General features: G+C 27.8%; 3 protein-coding genes across 4 annotated transcripts in view; 1 reads left to right on the forward strand and 2 right to left on the reverse strand.

The window, feature by feature from the left end:
* rhea (Talin_middle and talin-RS domain-containing protein rhea) overlaps positions 1-1,274 on the reverse strand; it is a 29,859-nt gene extending 28,585 nt beyond the window's left edge. Inside the window, exons 1-2 of one of the 2 annotated variants that reach the window (XM_035091731.1) lie at positions 1,240-1,267; positions 530-684 (exon numbers count right to left, since the gene is read on the reverse strand). The gene's annotated coding sequence lies outside the window, so the exon portion shown is untranslated. Of the gene's footprint in view, positions 1-529; positions 685-1,239 lie in introns of both variants that reach the window. The other variant, XM_035091732.1, reaches the window with a different exon arrangement.
* Positions 1,275-14,503: 13,229 nt separating this feature from the next.
* Positions 14,504-17,230, reverse strand: ergic53 (protein ERGIC-53). Its single transcript, XM_035090899.1, has 6 exons — positions 17,012-17,230; positions 16,420-16,476; positions 16,069-16,339; positions 15,869-15,968; positions 15,504-15,787; positions 14,504-15,348 (listed from the first exon to the last, which is right to left on the reverse strand). The coding sequence occupies exons 1-6, from the start codon at positions 17,178-17,180 to the stop codon at positions 14,703-14,705; spliced, it is 1,527 nt and encodes a 508-aa protein (XP_034946790.1). The 5' UTR covers positions 17,181-17,230; the 3' UTR covers positions 14,504-14,702.
* Positions 17,231-17,882: 652 nt separating this feature from the next.
* Positions 17,883-19,406, forward strand: LOC118071651 (Vesicle transport through interaction with t-SNAREs 1a). Its single transcript, XM_035090900.1, has 4 exons — positions 17,883-18,007; positions 18,166-18,224; positions 18,539-18,889; positions 19,004-19,406. Exons 1-4 carry the CDS (start codon positions 17,914-17,916, stop codon positions 19,160-19,162), a joined length of 663 nt encoding a protein of 220 aa, XP_034946791.1. The 5' UTR covers positions 17,883-17,913; the 3' UTR covers positions 19,163-19,406.
* The last annotated feature ends 113 nt before the right edge of the window (positions 19,407-19,519 follow it).

The following is a 19,519-nucleotide window of genomic DNA, read 5'->3' on the forward strand; positions in this document are numbered from 1 at the left end:
TTTATTGATTATCTACCCAATTTTTTTATGGTTTTACTAGAAATTTAGAATCAAATTATTTGTCTGCTCTACCCAGTCTATCATTCTGATGGGTTGTAATTTGATTGTTTTTCTTTTTCGACCAATTAATATTAAAATAAATTATTCACAGAAATGCAAAAATGTGATACGGTTGACCTGTCAATTCTTACGTATGTTATGAATCATTTCTATTTTGAGAAATCACCATCAGAAAGTCTAGTGTTTGAGGTTAGCTTTTACAACTCCTTAAGGATAAAATAAAGAACATTTCTATAACAGAATTTTTTTTCAATTGGATGATGATTCAGTTCAATTGTTTGACGCTAAAATAGTCATAAATAAAAATATTATCGACATAAATGGAAGTCAGAGTATAGAATGACTCCAAAATGAAATCGGCGCACGCCCATCTGGGTTATGAAAATAGGGAAAAATCAATAAAATATATAAATTTTGATATATCTCGATAATTAATTAATTAAGTGATTAATTAAAATATTAAACTTACCGTTTAAATTATCCATAGATTGGTAGAAATTTTTTTTAACTCGCGTTTTTAACAATTTGTCACTTCGACTACTACTTCACGTTCACACACAACACTTACGACTCTCTGGCGGTCCAGTCTCGTCGTTCCGTTGCGTTGAAACCTCAGGAACGTACCTATCAGTGTGTAGAAAGTCCTTGATTAAATTTGCTTACTTTTCAAAATAACATTAAATTGCAATGAAATTAAATTTTCGTATTAAACCAATTATAAATTCGATAAAAGATTTATTAAATTTTTTTATTTTAAATATAAACTTGAGTTATTTTTTTCTATCAGATTTATAATGATGGAAATTTATATTTTTGATACTTCGGTGCTGGCTGCAAATATAGCCAATCCAAACAAACAGACTTTTCACTAAAAATATCATTTCTAAGCTCATACTCACGTGGGAATAATGGTTTTGATTTTACGTTAGTTTCAGTGACCCGGTTTGCAGATATAATATATTTTTAGTTGAATTATATCATTACCATCATAATAATAAATATTTATCAAACTGTTGGCGTGAGTTAAAATATTTTTAATTCAAAAAAAAAAACAAAATTGATAAGAGAAAAAATTATTTTCATTTCCAAGAGAAAAAATTTTTTTTTCTTAAGATAATATTATTTATTATATAAATGAGACCATTTTGTATCTTTTGATCAATTAATTTTGGAACTTACTTATTTATGAGGTGCACGAGAACGCGCCAAATTTGGTCATGCTAACCTCCTCCATTCAGATTCACTGTAGAATACGTTTCTCGTACACGCACACATATAGAACGTTGATGATGATGATGGTGATGCAATACAACACCAACCATATCATATCTTATCTCCATGTCTACAATTTTAAAAACAATTCTGAATGCGAATGAATTCTATCGGACTTCAACTGAGTTCATCAATCTGAAGAACAAATTACTTTGCTAAAATGTATTACGTGTCAGAAATGCGATAGCAACTTGAAAGAAAATTATCATTTTATTCATAAATAATAAAAAATCAGTGCAAGATATTTTTTATATCTAGTTTTACAGTTTTTATTAATTCATGTTGTATTTAATATTAATGAAATCCTACACAGATTTGTAAAATAATCAGACATTATTTATCCTTGATTTTTCTTCAATGAAAAACAACTATCAATAGATTTTAAAACATTGTGTATTTTTGAAGTAAATTATTAGTTGCCTACAACATTTTAAAAGATCAAGACACCATTAAAAATATTCGTAATAGTGTTATAATAAAAACCGCAAACATGACAATTTATATGGCACATGACGTCAACAAAATCTTCTGAATATGGTCAAGGATTTGTCAGCTCTTAGTAATCATCAGTACTCTTTTAAACGAATCAGTGAATGTTCGCTGATTGTCAGTATCAATCCAATCACTGGATTACATTAAATAGACATTAAATATCATGAGGATAACTGTATAACTCCAAAAAAAACTTGGTTAAAATTGAAATTTTCTAACAGGTTTATTTTATCGGTACCATCTGATTAATGGTGATTTAAAAAGAAACTCGATTATCCAAATGATTGGAATTGAATGAGAGTGGGCACATTAAATGTACAAAACAATATAATGTGTTCGATTTTACATTCCACACATTCTGTGTGACATTGACGATCAAGAAAGACAGAAAATATGGAATACCAAACCGATTTAACGGCCAAAGGGAAAGAAAGAGGAAGGAAAAAAGTTGTTTCAAGACTCTTTTCAATGTGGGCGCTTTGGTCAAGACAACATTGCGCTTGTTCAGCTCTTTCTGATATGTTTTAACTTATCTTCTTGCGAAACATGTTACTCTTCAGACTCTATGAACTACTTTGACCAAAGAATAGTCAACTCATTTAAAAGACACCCTTGATAATAAAATCAAGCGTGGGTGTACTATTTCTTGCGAAAACGGGCCACACAACCCACACCAAATGTGACCTCGAAACCAGTTGTTATGGTTGACATTAATTTCTAATTTAAAGAATTAATCCTCACCCACTAGCTTCATAACAAGCTTCATTCAATATAAAAATAAACATTCTAAAGTTAGCTTTTTTTCAATTTATCAGTTAATTAATCACTTGTTTATGTTTTTTATTTTCCCCATGAAATCTACTCTATCTACGATCAAACTTGTTTACCAGCTGCTGGATTCTCCAGCACCATAGACAAATATATTTGATCAATATTTGCGGGAAAATACGATTAATTAAATGGAATAATTTATAAGAAGAATTAATTACTGATAAATAATTAAATGATTCATTAATTATTGGACGAAATGGTAATTGATTAGAAATTGTTGTTTATTTTAATTAATTAAGAAGTTGTGAAAGAATTTTTTAATTTTTCAAATTAAGTTATGCTTTGATGAGTTTATTATATAACAGAGGTTTATTTTCTACATCGTTAATAGTAAAAGTTCGATAGATTTATTATATGAAATTACGAGATAAAGTTTGGGACTTCATGGAAGTTGTGCGATGCGAATTGCAGACAGTATCTTTGAAATAGAACAAAAGAAATATTAGATTCTTGTAGAGATAGCGAAAAAAGAAAGAGGGACGTTTGTTGAGTAGGAAATTGGTGAAAAGGGAGAATCTCTCGATAGTTTGTCTTTTGATTCATATATTTATTGCTTAAGAGAAGAAAGGGACTGCTTCCCATTTACTCTACTCCTGAAATGAGTTGATTTTTATCTGAAGTTATTACCAGATTTTATTTCCTTGCAACGACAAGCAGCAGGCCTGTGACTTTTTTTTTATAATGCTCCACAGTAGTTTGATTACTTAAATAACTTATTTGCAAATGATTGGGATTTTCGTGAGATAAAATTTTTGCATAAGTTGCAAATATTGTTATAAAGATTTAAAAAAAAATAATAATGATGCATTTGATAACTTTGCATCTTGATCAATTTATTTGAGAATATATTTATTTCTCAAAGACCTAAAATTATTTTTATTAAAATTTTAGATCTCATGGAAATTGAATATTTTTCATTAGAAGAAAGTTGGGTAAAGTGGAACACGAAGAAAAAGCGTGAATCAAAAAATTAACCTATATATTAATAAATATTTATCATTTTTAATCATTGATTAATCGAGAAATTAATAATCAAAAAACTTAATAAACGTTTGATGTTTTTTTATTTGTGTACAAGACAAAATTTTCTCGGTGTGTATTTACTTTAAAAAGCAGGACAAATTGTAAAGATAATTAATCTTAATAACAATCAAAGCTTTTTCTATAAAACACTCAATTATTAAAGAAAAAGTAACTTAAAAAACAATCTACAAAAATTTGTAGAAACTATTCAACAAAGTTTCCACCATCTCTCTTAATTCTTACATTAAGAGAAAAATTTATTGCTCCGAAAAGGTTGAAAAGGCCACACAGTAAAATGTTCATGACTAGCAAAGGTTTTCGTAGTATAAGAAATGAACGAAAGAAATTTCTCAAGAAAATGGTGGTCTAGAAGAAGTCGAGTTTTTTGAGATAGTGAGATGTGGATTTAAGGTAGTGTATGCTTGTACTTGATTTCTCCATTTTATGTTCACTTCTGCAAGCTTTATCAGTATTTCTATCTGCATTGAAAGTTAATAGTGGTTGTAGTCGTAGCAAAAAAACCTCTCGTTCTAGCCCAGCAGTTCGCAGAATGTTTTGCCAAAAAGCTCGAGGGATGCGACGAGACGGCGCCAAGGGGTCTGGAGCCAACTATTGCTCCGTTTCCTTGGCGGGCTTTTGCTCTTTTCTTTTTTCTCTTTACAAAAGCTACTATAAAATAGCAATCTCTAGAAATCAAGGACGGAATCGGTTTCCTGAAATATCTAGTTTCTTCAAGTGACAATTACAAGCTTTTAAATGAGTTGAAATGCATTGAAAGTAATTATATCGTAAAAATAACTCTAAATATTTTTTTTTTCAATAACATGTATTATTAAAATAAATTATTGTTATGACGATTAATCCGTTGAAAATGATTTATTTCAATGATTCAATTTGCTCGATTGAATGAATATGACCCTATGAGTGAAAAGATGAACATGTATTAAAATTGCTATATGAATTCATGCGAATGAGCGAAACCTCTCAGAGAAATGAATTTATTCGTGAATTTATTCTTACGATATGACGTCAGCATCATCCATAAATCATCTAATGTCATAGTATAGAAGATACCAAGTCAATTTATCTTGCATAAGAAAAAGAAAAGCTCTCTTCTCATCCCTAAATAATAATATTCTTTCTGATCTGCACTTTGTTCTTACTGTAAGACTTTTATCCTTACATAAAAACTATTAGTATTCTTGCTATCTCATCTTACAAACCTTTGAATTCAAATGAGTAAAACAATGCAAATGATACAACACATCAATCAATTCTTATAAAGTCTTTTTAATTGAGAAAGAAACAATATATTTTTATAATCACTCTTAACTGTCTAAAAAGTCGTAAACAAGATTATTATTATTTAAATTTTATTAAAATATATTTTTAATAATGCTTACTCCGCAGTAAATAGAGTCAGTTATCATTAATTAATAGTGCATTAGAAAACAAATATTCCTTTTGTCCACATTTATACTGAGAAAATAATTAACTTTAAACAAGTAATATTTTCCTAATAAATGAAATCAAAATTTTGAATAATTGCCAATAAATATTTTTTTGGAATTGATATAGTAACATTTTGATAAATTTAGTTCTAATGGTAACTCAAAATAATTCATTGAATAAATACATTTCTATTGTGCCCAATAATTTAAAATACAATTTTGCAAAATTAATACTGCAGATTCAGGATAATCCAAATGTATTATGGGTACTGATAATTTTTTTTAAGATCCACGATGTCTTAGGAAGTAAGAATTAATCTAATGCTACTTAAATTTAAACTTATCAGCATCTTGAACCAAATTTCAAAATACATTTCATTAAATTCAGTAAAATATTCTGTTGCGAATATTTCAAATTTTTTTTTTATTGAACCAGCCAACATTTTTGTATAGCGAAAATTTTTTCTCAGTGTAAGAGCTACTTTCTTTTGATTTTTATTTTTGATGATTCAACTATTTTATTGCAATTTTGCACTACTGCACTTTAATTGCCATGTTAATCGAATTTTTACTTCAATTTATAAATAAAATTGTTCACGTTTAACACATCAAAAAAAGTTTGTGTTCAGTGCAAGAATTTGTTTCTAACAACATTGACTCATATAGACAACTTTATTTTTCAATAAAAATGAATTTAACTATAAAATAAATACGTAACAAAGATGTATAAACTGTGAATTGATTCCCAACGATTCTGGTAGCATGAAGTAGGTGATTCAGAGCCGATTTGACTGAAAAGTATAAATAAACAAAAGCTATAAAGTTCACTAGAGTAACCGATATTAGCACCCCTAGTTCTCTTCGAATGACTGTGTATCTGCATCATTCATATTCAGATGTTTCTACCTCATATACTTTACGATTATCCCCTGCGGAAGAAAGGGAATAGATATATGTGTACATACGTACATGAGTACGCCCATGACGTAGACTTAAATGTATACAATAGAAAAATTTGACGAGCTTGGGTTCTTGAGGATGATTTAACGATTCATTCTCCACTCTCTTTTCCTTTATTATTCTTTTCTTTTTTTTTTAGAATTTTTTATCGCTGATAAAAGAAGTAGAAAAGTGATATAAAACTACTCGGTACAGTCAGAGATGTTTTTAGCCACTGAAATTGTAGAACATCCATTATTGTCATAGTTGATATGTTTTAATAGAGTAATAAAACGTAATAATCACTACCACAACTGTTTCTATTTTTTACAGTACACAAAACGTAAATTTTATCATGAAAAATAGAATATTATCAAAAATTATTATCATTATGATAAGAAAATAAATGAATAAAATATTTGTTATTTTTTTGAAACAATTATTTCATTTTTCATAGTAAAGTTTTTATTTAATATTTATTGTTAATTATTAAATGTGAATTAAATTGTTGTCATTTTATTAGCAATAATGATTATATCAGGTTTATGGGTAGTTAAATGATTGATTAACTCGCAATTTTCAAATTAATTTCTTGTCAATAAAACAGAGAATTTACTGATGCACAGAATTTTCTTTATTTGGTAAACCAAATTTAGGACACGTGACAGTACAAATGTCATATTTCCGGCGGTGTTAGAAGCTCGAAATTGTTATTGCATTCATCCAAGATGGATAATGGTGATACTGAGATATCATGAGATAAATAAAGAGCGAAATAATAGAAAAGATGAGTAAAGTAGAATAAGAAAAAAAAACTCGATAGTCCCCTTGCTAACAAATGACTAACAGTGATTCTCGGTTTAACGGATGTGACCAAGACTCTCAGCTTCTCTCAACCCTCTATATACGCTACTCGTTTTCTTTTTTGCCCCTCTGCACTTCTCGCACCAGTGATTTTTCAGATTTCGTAGAATCATGCTTTAGGTCCTGCTTTCTTTCGAAAATAGCGCGGGGAAATCGACTCATAAAAATTGCTAACGGAACCGGATACCGGAAGTTGGGACATGATCTCTTCTCCAAGGGTAGATACACCCTTCGTGCCATCTTAGAAAGGGGAATTGAAAGCAAATTCGTAAATTTCACTCAATTTACTCGAATTTTCGTCACTACTTTTAATTCTGAGGATTTATTTCGGTTGTTGTTGTTATTTATCTACTTGTGTACAACATCTGAAACATCAACAAATCTAATATTTAATCATTTTAATAAAATTTTATTTTCAATAATGAAAAATGGTTTCATTTTTAAAATTCACTTTTTATTGTTTACAAATTAAAGTGTTCGAAAAGCCATGTCCCAATCCAATTTATCTTCATTGCAAAATTCAATGACAATTATCATGACATTCAAACAATCAACAATATTTCATAAGCAAAATTTACATCTTAATTTACAACGACAATCAAATTTATTTATTTTTAAAAATTTTATTGACAAATGAAAGTTCAGCAAATCTACTTATTTTTATTATAATTACACATTTTGTATGTTATGATTTCTATTTTCTTTCGATGTTTTTCTCGACACTCACATCATTCATAAAATTTTTTTTCAAACATGCAGTAAATGTATTTGAAGAATATAATACTCATGTAATAATCAAGGGATGGAGCCCCTGGGGTTAATTAAATCATAACTATCAGAACCCTTGGACCATCAACGTTATACCTCTATTTAGTACAGGCGTCAAGTGAGTCTTTACTGTAGGATTAAATATGAAGCAATAAAAAAAAAGATATGAACATGAACAATTAAAGCATTTATTTTGAAAAAAGAAATTTACTATTTTTTTATACGATGAATTATAATTAAATTAACGAAAATTTAGATAAACAAATGTATTAACTTTACATCTCCATTTGTAATTTAATATCTATTGCATTTAAAATCACCCCGACGTTTATTCAACCCCTGGATATTCATTACATCGTGTTAACAGTTGGTACTACCCTCTACATCGACGTACAACACTGAATCGTGAGCAAAGAGTGTACAGGAGCAAGTAGTAACGCAGATTTGTGTGTGATTCGTGATCATTCTACCAGGGCTAATGCACCGCGCGACCAAATGTTCGAGTCAATTTAAATGCCGGGGCTGTTAACTCACCCCTACAGCGTATAGCGATACATAAGGATAGTTAACACCCTTCTTTAGGATCATCACTGTTTATATTACTAAAGCTGTCCCCGTTTATGTATTTTTACAATTCACACCTTTGCTTATTGTTACCACAATTTATGCTTCCAAAAGATAAATATTAATCATTGAATTCCTATGGTTGTTTTTTTTAAACATTGATGAAAAACGTATGACAACATTCAATAAAAACATTCTTTTAACTTAATTATTTATAAAAAAATTTTTCTTCATGCATTTATGATTTATAAATCAATTACATCAAAAAATATATATAATAAATTAGTTTCTTAATACACAGTAATCTTTAAGTTTCACTTAAAAAAAAATCTTAATTAAATAATATAATTCAGCTAAAAATGATTTTTTTTACAAACATTTTATTTTTATTAATTGATGTCCCTCGAGATTGATTGCATGATATTTTAAATGTATTGTTCATTTTTCAAGCCTTTATCAATCCAACAGTTTAATATAATTAAATAATCATCATTATCAAGTGTAAAATACAATAAAAATATTTATCTAAAGTTTTGAAATTGAAATAAAATTTTATTTTAACAAATATTAATTTATAAATTTTAATAGCAAAAACAACGTTCATAATTGAAATAGATTAAAAGGAGCAATTAAATGACTTCTTATCTTGGAGGAGAAAGAAATAAATTAATTCACGGTTGAAGCTGAATATATTCGCGTCTACATGACAGCGACGATTAATTATAATTAAACTCTAGTCTAACTTACTTATGCGAGTGGCACCCCTCTCATTCACCAGAACAAAAACATTTTTGATCTATGTTTATCCTGTTTAAAAAATGATTCAAATGTCACTTGTTAAATTATACTTATCATTCTTTCAATTTTTTTCCTGTAGTTACTGCTAAAAATTCATTTTTCATTACCATCAAAGTATTTTTCAAGTTTAAAACATCAACATTAATAGATAAATGAATTTTTAAACTAACCTATTAAATAATTTAATTTGAAAAAGAAATGAAAAAGCTGGTCATATTATTTCCAAAGAAAGTACATAATTTAAATAACATTAGGCTTATTTATTCGTGTGAATATTCAAGCTAGTTTTATTGAATAGGAAATATTTGGAATTTAAACACGATATTGGTCGCGGAAATATTGAAAAAGCGATACTATCTATCTTGACAGATTTATAACTTTAATCTTTTGTTATTGTTTTGTAGTTCCTTTTCCCGTGACGTGCCCTAGATAAATTCTTGGAAAATTCACCACGGAAGAATGTTAATCTTTTATTTTTATTGTGTCGACTCGATGTTTTATTTTTGTCTAGTGGCTCTAATAAATTCGTAGAAATCTCGACATATTTCGCAGAATTATTCTGTTGCTATCAGGAAAAATACAATGCATACCTTTTAAATACTTTGACAGTGGTTTTTTTGACAATTTTACTGACATAATGAGGAAGCTTATTGGAATTAAATTTTTTTTTTAATAAATAAACAATGTTACCATGTTAAAAACAAAAATTTCAAGTAGATATTATAATAAATTATGATAAATATTATTATAACAATAAAAGTTACGTGGTTTTAATTAAAATAAAAAATTCTGATAATTACGTTATATAATTGTCATACTTTGATGATAAATTTTTAAAAGAAATCGAATTTTTGTTACCATAAAATTAATTTTTTTAATTTAAAAGAAATCACTGAATGATTAAACTTCTTTTTTCAATCCTCAGTTTGTTTTTTTCAATATTTGAAAATTATTAAAAGTCTACAAAACTTTCAGTACGACATTACTTCAATCATTTAAAAATTAATCTCAATATTCTCTTATGCATTAACACATGTACTTTTATAATAATAAGGTTTTATTATTCAAACTATTGTCAACTAATTTTCATGAATGATTTTTTTATATTAAAAAAACTATGTCCAATATTAATTAATAAACTATTGTATTAAAGAATCATCTTAATAAAATTGTTGACCAATATTGATTATATTCAGTTAACAATTCAGATTAAATAACTGATAACATTGAAATATAACACAAGCATTTTACGATCGAAGTAAGCCGGTTTGTATCTTCAACAAATCTACTAGAATTCATTTCAAACACGTGACACTTAAGTAAAATCCCCAGTCCCCAACTAACCGAAGCAAAGAGGGATATGAAAAATGATCAATCGAGAAAGTCTTTTAATCAATTCGATCAGTCGTGCACCCGTCGATCGGCTAAATCGCCTGTACCATCATATCTCCCAAATTTTCCAAAGTGAAAACCAGAAAACCCTAAATCAAAATTCACTTCTTTCCTTGTTTCCTCAATATTTACGAACTCGTGAACCCCTAATTTTTTGATATATTTCTGAGTTTTATCATCACAAAATGTTGTCTTTTATTCATGAGATTTTTGTAAATCAATCTATATCATCAAATATAAATAAATTTTTGTAAAATCATGCCCACATAATAATTTTCAAAAAATTAATAATAAATTAATCAGCTAATTTCTTTGGAATACCACCCTCGTAAAAGTCATTTATCATTCAGCAAATTTAAACAGCCTTTAGAGAAATGCATACCGAAAGTTTAAAATTTATTCCTATTCTTATAAATATTCTCTCACATGTTCATTCATTACTTCGACAAGGGGAGGATCCATGAAGCACCGAAAAGATACTTGAATTGCTAACCCTCGATTAAATGTAGACGCCAATTCGAATCTCATATCATGATATGGTTGCACATCGTAAAAATACTGCTTCTGTACCGTACTACGATGTCCATATTTCATTCTTGATGTTCAGGCGTATCCAATTGCCGATTTTGTGATTTCAGACATGAATATTGCTTCACTTGTAACTAATCAAATTAATCAATTACTGATATATCTCTATCTCATCAAAATTCATTTTATTGTTGTTATTTTTTTTTTATTAATTTAAAATCCTCCATTACATGTTTTTTCTTTTTTTTAAACAGGGAATAGTAAAAAACCATCGACTGTTTTACTTTCTCAGAGAGTTTTTGTTATTCTTTATGAAGGGTGGAAAGTAATTTTTTTTTATATTTGTCCAACTAAGTGCTATTAATTTTTCTATAAATTGTTATTTCAGGCCATTTTGATTCCATTTAACCCCTAAACCATTCAAACTATTCGCTTATCAAAATAATAACATTTATGTTACTCAATTTTCATCTTAGCAGATCATTTGTCTTGCCCCTTTTATTCAAAAAGAAAATTATTACAATCGATCTAATATTTTTTAAAATTTATTCTTTCTATTCATTTAATTGCAACGATTTTAAATGTTTTATTAACATTAATTAAAAAATCTGCTTTGATAATCAAGTTATGTTTCCACTTGAATTGTTTTTTCAAATCCCAACATTTTATTGAGAAAAGTTGTAAAATTGTTGAACAGTTTTTTATTTATATCTTTATAAAAGATAATTTAGAGTAACATCGGATTGTTCGCCATTTCGCCGACAATTTCAATATCTCAGACGACTGAATGGCGTCGTATCTGGCTCACGGGCAATAAAACATTTTTACAACTACAGTAATAAAAAAGTTTCAACATTACGCTCGTGTCGAGATCAATATCACAAGAGCCAACGATTGGCTGAAACTGTTTACCAATAGCAGTGAATGTTTTACACTCGAGGGTGAATGTTGCGGATTCTGCGCTTCGTAATCTCTACATTCCATTGGTCCGAATGTTCTCCAGAGGGTTGTAACTTCCCTCAGAATGCGAATTTAACTGCAATGGCTGCTGCAGTTTGGATATATGTCTTATTTTGAAATCATAATGTAAAATTAAAAAAATGTATATTGATAAAGTAAAAAAATATATTTCATTTAACAGCACAGTAACGACTTTTGACCTAAAATATTGGAAGAATAAAATATATTTATTGTTTTGATATTATATCAACTGATTAGCAATTTTTTTAAAGTTATTCATCAACACGAGAAAACTGATATTTTTACATCAAGAAGACATTTATACATGATTATAATATTATTGAATATAAAATTACTCTTCTTGACTCAAGTTTTAATTTATTATATAAAAAAAAAAATCAAAAGTTTCCGATTCTAGACCGCGAAACTGAATTTTTACGACGTTGATCTAATTTAGAAATAATTTAAGTATCTATTTAAATCGAAACAGACTGGTGGCAGGATCAATGATGACCAGTCTGCCATCATTCTGACTCAATCCTGTTTCTATTCTCCAACATCATAATCACGATATTTATAACCATCTTATCTTCAGTCGTGATTGATTTTACAAAAAAGGCCTTTCTAAATTCATATATTTTTATACCTAATTCAAATATTAATAAGCGAGAATTAATTAATCCATCAATCACGCACAAATTATTTTTTGTCTAAGAATATCGCTCTTTCAGTGAATGAGGGCATATTTAAAAATCTCTATTAACCATTAACAAGCCGTCAATGAGATATAAAAATGTTTAGAATATTAAAATAAAATTTTACTGTATTTGGTTAAAGTTTATTTTAGAAGTAGAAATTTTTTTTATCTTAACAGAATTGATTAGTTATGCGAAACTCTGTAATGTTACCATAAAATCATCCCAAATATAATAAATTATTCTCTTCAATTTTTGTTACATAATTTCTATCTATTAATATTTTCATTGATAAGAAAATTTTCAGTGATTCTGTTATTATTGCAATGTTTTATAGATAGAATTTTTCTCAGTTTTAACTACAATTCCATCAATAAAAAGCAAACGAATAAACTTCAAATTTCTATTTAAATTCATTATTCAATTCTTGTTAAACTTCTTTTTTAAATATCATCAGTGGAGGATAATGTCAAAGTTCATTAATTTTATTTATAAAAAGTTCCATTTTCACACATTTTTATTAACTTTTTTTCTATATCTCCAATAAATTATACGAATATATAAAAAAATATAACAATTTTGAGATAATTTTTCTGGTATTTTATGTCTCATCCTAAATGCAAACATCTCTTATTGATATAACTCATTACTTCTGAGAACATTGACAGATTTTCTCGAGACTCAGCTAATTGTCACTTTAATTGCAAAAATACAAACGATTTTATAATTCCTTATAGTTAGAATAAATCTCATGCAAATTAGTTATATTAATAAATACCATACAGACTTGTTGAAGTTGACAATTAACAGAAAAGCCGAGAAATACGTGAATTAACGGTGGTCCATTAGCTGAAAAGCATTGTCGAGTAATTTATCGTTGATTACAATTGAATCTCGTGGGAATAGTCGATACTGGAGTGCAATTCATTCTCTTGTCTTCCATATATATCAATTTTGACCCCACAAATGCTTAAAATGTCACTTGACTCTGCCCAGCCAGAAGGGCATTTAATTTATACGATTTACGATTACATTTGTACTACTATCTATGTGTATAAAAGTATAGATACTAAAAAATTATTTTCATTTATTAGCACTAAAATTGCAAAATTGTACAACCTTTATAAATATTAATAATTATTTAGAGAAAATAAATTACATCATTTAGATATTGAATTAAAAATCAAGAATCATAGAGGTTGATTCTTGAGGTATTAATAATGACATATAAAAAATAGCATAGAATTCAATTGATTTTTTAATTCGTTTTTATTGTTCAAAAGTTATTTTAAATTACTATACGTATATTATACATTTACTTATTTATACAATAATATTTTTAATAAACTCTCATAAATGCGATGAAATATGGACAAAATTTTCTCATTTTTATTCATCACAAATGACAATTAACGGATAATTTTCTTTAAGGTTTCTTATTAATATACCGATTTGTTGTTAATTTTTCAAATATTTAATTAATTTACATACACATTTTAGAATACACCATTTCAGTGATTGGAAGAATATAAAAAATCTAAAACAATAAGAATAAATAAAAACACAAATTTTCTGCTCTCAACAATTTCAAAATTCACTCATACTAAGTAATTTGTTCTTTTGCCAATATTTATTTTATTTTATTTTATAATTTACTTAAACCTGTATATTTCTTTAAAAGTAATTTCATAAAATGATCAGAAATAAGATTTTTGAACATTATTGATTGTAGTCCACATAAAATACTTTGAATATAAAAAAATGATGAAGTAGATCTACAGGAATGCTGTTAATAGTTGTACAAAAATATAAAACTACCAAAAAAAAAAGATATCTTTGAGTTTTTCATATTTTTACTATGATTTTTATTATAAAAAAATGTTTATCAATACTCCTCTTTTCTTCACATTTTCAATTTCAAATAAATAAATATGTAGATACATTTTTCCCACAATACAAAATTTCAAAAAATTCTATTCATTTATCCAATCATTAGCAAACTGTAATGAATTACAATGTATTTATAATAGCTCGACTTTCAAGTTAATTAACAAATTGATGAAATTTAATAAAACTTCTTGGCCTGAGCTTCTTTATTATCCCTGTATAAATTGTACCCAAGTATTATAATTAATTGAACAACTAAGAAAATTAAAAATATTGTCGTTGTTAGACAACTTGTTGTTGGACATGCTCCAGGTACTCCTCCAAAACCTGTGAGCTTAGCATTTGTTGCTGACACATCTTTCTTAAGGTGATTGAGTCCTTCCCTCATTTCTGTTATCAGAGATTGGTAATCATAACCAATGGGTTGAACTTGAGCTGTTGGACCTCGAGCTTGATTGTTTAAAATTGATTCAGCTTTAGAGTTGACATCACCAATAAATGATTTGATCTCTCGAGCCGTATTTAAAATAATATTTTGATTGCTAAGTACTGCATCAACTTCTTGCCTTCTAATTGTGTCAATCATCTGAATTGGCTGGCCTCCAGTTACTCCTGGTTGGATGCCACCGACTTGTACTTGCGAAACTAAGCTCATAACTCGTTCAAGTTTTCCAACTATTTCATCTGTTTTATGTTTCAATTCACGTAATACGTCAAAGATCTGACTCTGACCACCGAAAATTTGACGAAGTTCTCGCTGATTGTCTGATTCAAACCATTCATCAAATTCCTCTTTATCATGACGAACTTCATCAGGATGTTCCCTAAAATAAAATAAAAAAAAAATGTATAGTTTAAATTCTTAAAATTAAAAGATAAAATGAATATTGATTTCAATTGAAAACTAAATAAGTGAGTAATTCGAACATTTGCAAAATAAAAACTGGACACAATGAATCATCAGTCGATAAAAACATACTTTCTGTATTCTTCCTTTTGTAGCTCTAATTTTTTCTGATAATCCTGATATTCTTGAGTAATCTTTGCTTGTTCTTCCGTAGATACTGTTCTACTGTCGAAAGTCATCTGACCAGGTGGATGTAATGAAGATGTCAAGAAATGCAAAACATCATGATCATCAGCAAGGCCACCAGTTGCTGCAGAAACTCCAAAATATCCTCCTTTTGGTAGGAAAACATTTTCAACATGGAAACACATTTCGTAATCTTGCTCATTATTCGTCATTCCATTATGAATGAACAGCTGCAAGTAAGTAGAAAATAAATATACATTGTGCGATAAAATTATTTGAACTTTCGAAAAAAAATTTATACAAATTTATACCGTTAAAGTATTTTGATAATATTCAATCTTCGCTCTTGTCGGGAATGGTTTATTTCTGAAGTCTCTAAGACATCCAGAAAGTAATTGAGTTGTCCCATCACTGATAGAAATAAAAATAAATTAAGTTAATAAAGTTCTTGAATTAAATAAGAGAGCTTTAGTAATTCGTCAAAAGCAAAAATGCTGTATCAATTGCTTACTTGGCATGATCAAATATTTTAGTGCCATCGTTAACCACAGCCATAATATAAGGATTATTATGTTTATTATCATTATCAAAAGAATCAAAAAATATTCCAAGTCCATTCCACATATCAGAACTTCCAAAAACAGCTCCGTCATAAGCACCTTTTTGAGCAGTATACCAGAAAGCTAAACCATCAGCTCCGATTCTACCTCTGCCACTCACTCTAAATACCAAATTGACCTCCCACCAATCAAAGTTGATGGGATTTTTAGTCCATATTGCACCTATTGAAGATTTTAAAAGTTAATTCATTTTTATATTTATTATACAGACAGTAATTTTTGCATATTAATTATTGCTTTACCTTTTTGGCTTCTAAGAGATGGTGCAATTCGCACATTTTCTGAACTTGCAATTGCATCTAGAAAAAAAAATTATTTATCAATAACATATGTTACAAAAATGAAAAAAATTTTATAACTTATTTTAGTTTTTATCATTTTATAACTTATATTGTTCAATACATTTTTTTGGAGTAAAATTGTTAATATTTCTAATAGAACTTATTACTAAACATGACTTAAACAAGTCAATTATTTAATCAAATTGAACTTAAGAAATCTTTAAACTAATGAAAGTACATTTTTAATCATCTAATTTGTAGTATAATAACTAGGAAAAATTTAGATAATGTTGGAAAAAAAATTTTGACGGATAGATCATTGATCAAATGATTCAAATAACATACGGTAACAAATTATTACGATATTTAATGTGTTAAAAGAAAGATTTTTAAAAATCGAATTCATTTTTTTGCTTACTATTACAAAGTGTTTTTTAATATTAAAAAAAAGGACTAATTTTAGTAAACAATCGCAAATGAAGAACAATACAATTTCGTAAACATTAGTGACTACGTGGAAGTACAATATTGGTTATGAAAAATAATTACTTACTTCCACCATATTCCCAAAAAGGCACAGTTCCATCTTTTTGCGCTAAATAAGGTGGTTTAAAGGAGTATTTATATTCAAATCTTTTATGTACGGAGTTAGCATTTAAACTATAAATTAACGAAAAAACGAAAAATACTCCAAGCCACCTCACCTCAGCCGCCATCTTCATTTTCAACTGGTTATTTTTTTACTGATACAAAAGCATAAAAGCCGCGCACGTTTTACCTGTTATCCATCCATTGGCTAATCATCATTCTCCAGGGCTTTCCCATTCGCTTAGTTTCTTCGACGTGTCTTGAACAACGCCATCTCGATTTTCATCTCAAATTTCAAACTTTTTCCAAGTTTTTCATCAATTTTTCCTACATGTTATCATTTGCTTTTAAACATGATGAATGAGAAAAAAAAATTGGCTAACAAGAAAGCAAATCTCGATGTTTTCTGGAAATTTCGATTCAATATCGAGTTTATACATAAATTAAAAAATTTTTTTTTTTCAAATTATGATAAATTATTTCCACGTGTTCATTTCATTCCAACGCCGTATTTTGTGGTCAATAATATTTAGCTTAAAAGCATTAACGCCACCTAGTTCTTCATTTGAATCGTTTTATTTTATCATTTCTCTGATTTTATTCATTTTAAAGTTCTAATAAATTAGAATGTTTTTTTTTTTTTTTTTACAAATTAATTATTTTGCAATAGCAAAATTAAATTATTTTAAACATTAAAAATTTTTTGAACATTGTGTAGTGATGTACAAGTGGAGTAAAAATTGAATATATTTTCGCGCCATTATTATTGGTCAATAAACAGAGTGGAAGTGGGTTCCAAAAGAAATGTGAATCAACACATTCTGTTGGAGCCGTCTCTTACTTCAAAATATTAGTAAATTAGTGAACATGGCGACGCTTATTGACAACTATGAACAACAATACGCTGTTTTGACAGCAGATATCACTGCAAAAATTAGCAGAATATCAGTAGTAAATGGAGGTAAGTACTTTTATTTGATTAACAATGATGGATAAATTTTTTAAAAATTTATTTACATTTTTAAGAAATTTAACAAATCAACGTCAGTGAACATTAATGATCTGCTATCTGGTGGCACATATTTACAATACTAATCAATACACGTGCCGTATTTGCAGGTGAAAAAAGGGCATTTATTCAAGATGTGGATAGACAATTGGAAGAAGCTCAGGAATTGGTAAATCTTCATTCATTATTAATGATGAATAACAATTTTTGAATACTGTGGTTGATGACTAAACATGATGAGAAAGCAAAAAACTATCACTCGAAGCTACAAAAAATTGAGGATCGATTTCAGTCACAGTGATAATTTTAAAATATTCATTTCAATCAATTAATCAATTTAACACTGAATCTGGAAATAATGCAAATTCACTAGAGTGGATAGCAAATGTTAATGAAAGAAATTCATTAATTTTTTTATAGTTATTTAAAATGTTATAAAATAAATATTGTAAATAACTCTAATATAAATACAATATTTTTTAGCTGGAGCAAATGGAACTGGAGGTACGTGGAACCTCCGGATCTCAAAGAGAGCGATTGAAAAGTCGAGTAGAAAGTCATCGAGCGGAACTGAAAAGATTGACAAAAGAATTTCAATCTGCAAAAAAATCCCGAGATGAAGTGTCAATAGACTTGAACATTGATGATTCTTGGGACAATGTTGTCACGGAAGATCAAAGGAAAAGATTATTAGACTCATCGGAACGAATCGAAAGAACTGGAAGAACACTTCAAAATGGTTATAGGATGGTTTTAGAAACTGAAGAAATTGGATCTCAAGTCCTTAAAGATCTTCATGATCAAAGAGAAACAATTCAAAGAGGTCGATCGAGAGTGAGTAGCTTTTTTGCTTTTATTAATAGCTAAAGAATGCTAATAATATTGAATATTAATGAATGATAAGTAATACCATATTATACCTTACTTTCATGAATAAATTTTTTTTAGTTAAGAGACACAGAAGCTGAACTTGGAAGAGGCTCACGATTACTATCAGGAATGATACTTCGTTCACTTCAACAACGATTTATTCTTGCTGCTGTTGTTTTAGTTCTCATGATCGTAGGGTGCTTTGTAATATATTATAGCTTTACATCGAAAAGTTAATTTAATAAGCAGCTTATAAATAAATTCATCAGCTAATTAATCATAGATAGAGGAAAGTAAAAAGGATAAATAGTATAATTGAATTATGATTGGGTAAATAACAGATCTCATGTTAATACCAAATCACCTCTATAAAGTGCCGATTTGTTGATAATATTAATAACGCGTATTAATTTGGATAATAAATTATAAAAATAATATAATGGTGGAAATTTATGATAAGTATTTATTTATTGTTGATGTTGTTCGTACATAAATTAAAATTGTGATACAAAAACATGAAAAAATTGTTCTCTTATTTTTATTAAACAAAAATATTTAATTCAATTTTTGTTAACAACTTCAATAATTCGTTAA

The sequence above is a fragment of the Chelonus insularis genome, unplaced genomic scaffold (assembly GCF_013357705.1).
Source record: "Chelonus insularis isolate UGA/USDA-ARS -01 unplaced genomic scaffold, ASM1335770v1 contig_88_pilon, whole genome shotgun sequence".
In the NCBI taxonomy this organism is placed as follows: Eukaryota; Metazoa; Arthropoda; class Insecta; order Hymenoptera; family Braconidae; genus Chelonus; species Chelonus insularis.

Bases quoted from the DNA above. Each gene is read 5' to 3' on its own strand.
- ergic53 (XM_035090899.1), bottom strand. From the start codon at position 17,180: ATGAAGATGGCGGCTGAGGTGAGGTGGCTTGGAGTATTTTTCGTTTTT. The intron at 16,477-17,011 runs GTAAGTAATTAT...TTTTTTTTCTAG, and splicing joins TTTTTGGGAATATGGTGGAA to ATGCAATTGCAAGTTCAGAA. The intron at 15,788-15,868 runs GTATAAATTTGT...ACTTACTTGCAG, and splicing joins ATTATCAAAATACTTTAACG to CTGTTCATTCATAATGGAAT.
- LOC118071651 (XM_035090900.1), top strand. From the start codon at position 17,914: ATGGCGACGCTTATTGACAACTATGAACAACAATACGCTGTTTTGACA. The intron at 18,008-18,165 runs GTAAGTACTTTT...CCGTATTTGCAG, and splicing joins AATATCAGTAGTAAATGGAG to GTGAAAAAAGGGCATTTATT. The intron at 18,225-18,538 runs GTAAATCTTCAT...AATATTTTTTAG, and splicing joins TGGAAGAAGCTCAGGAATTG to CTGGAGCAAATGGAACTGGA.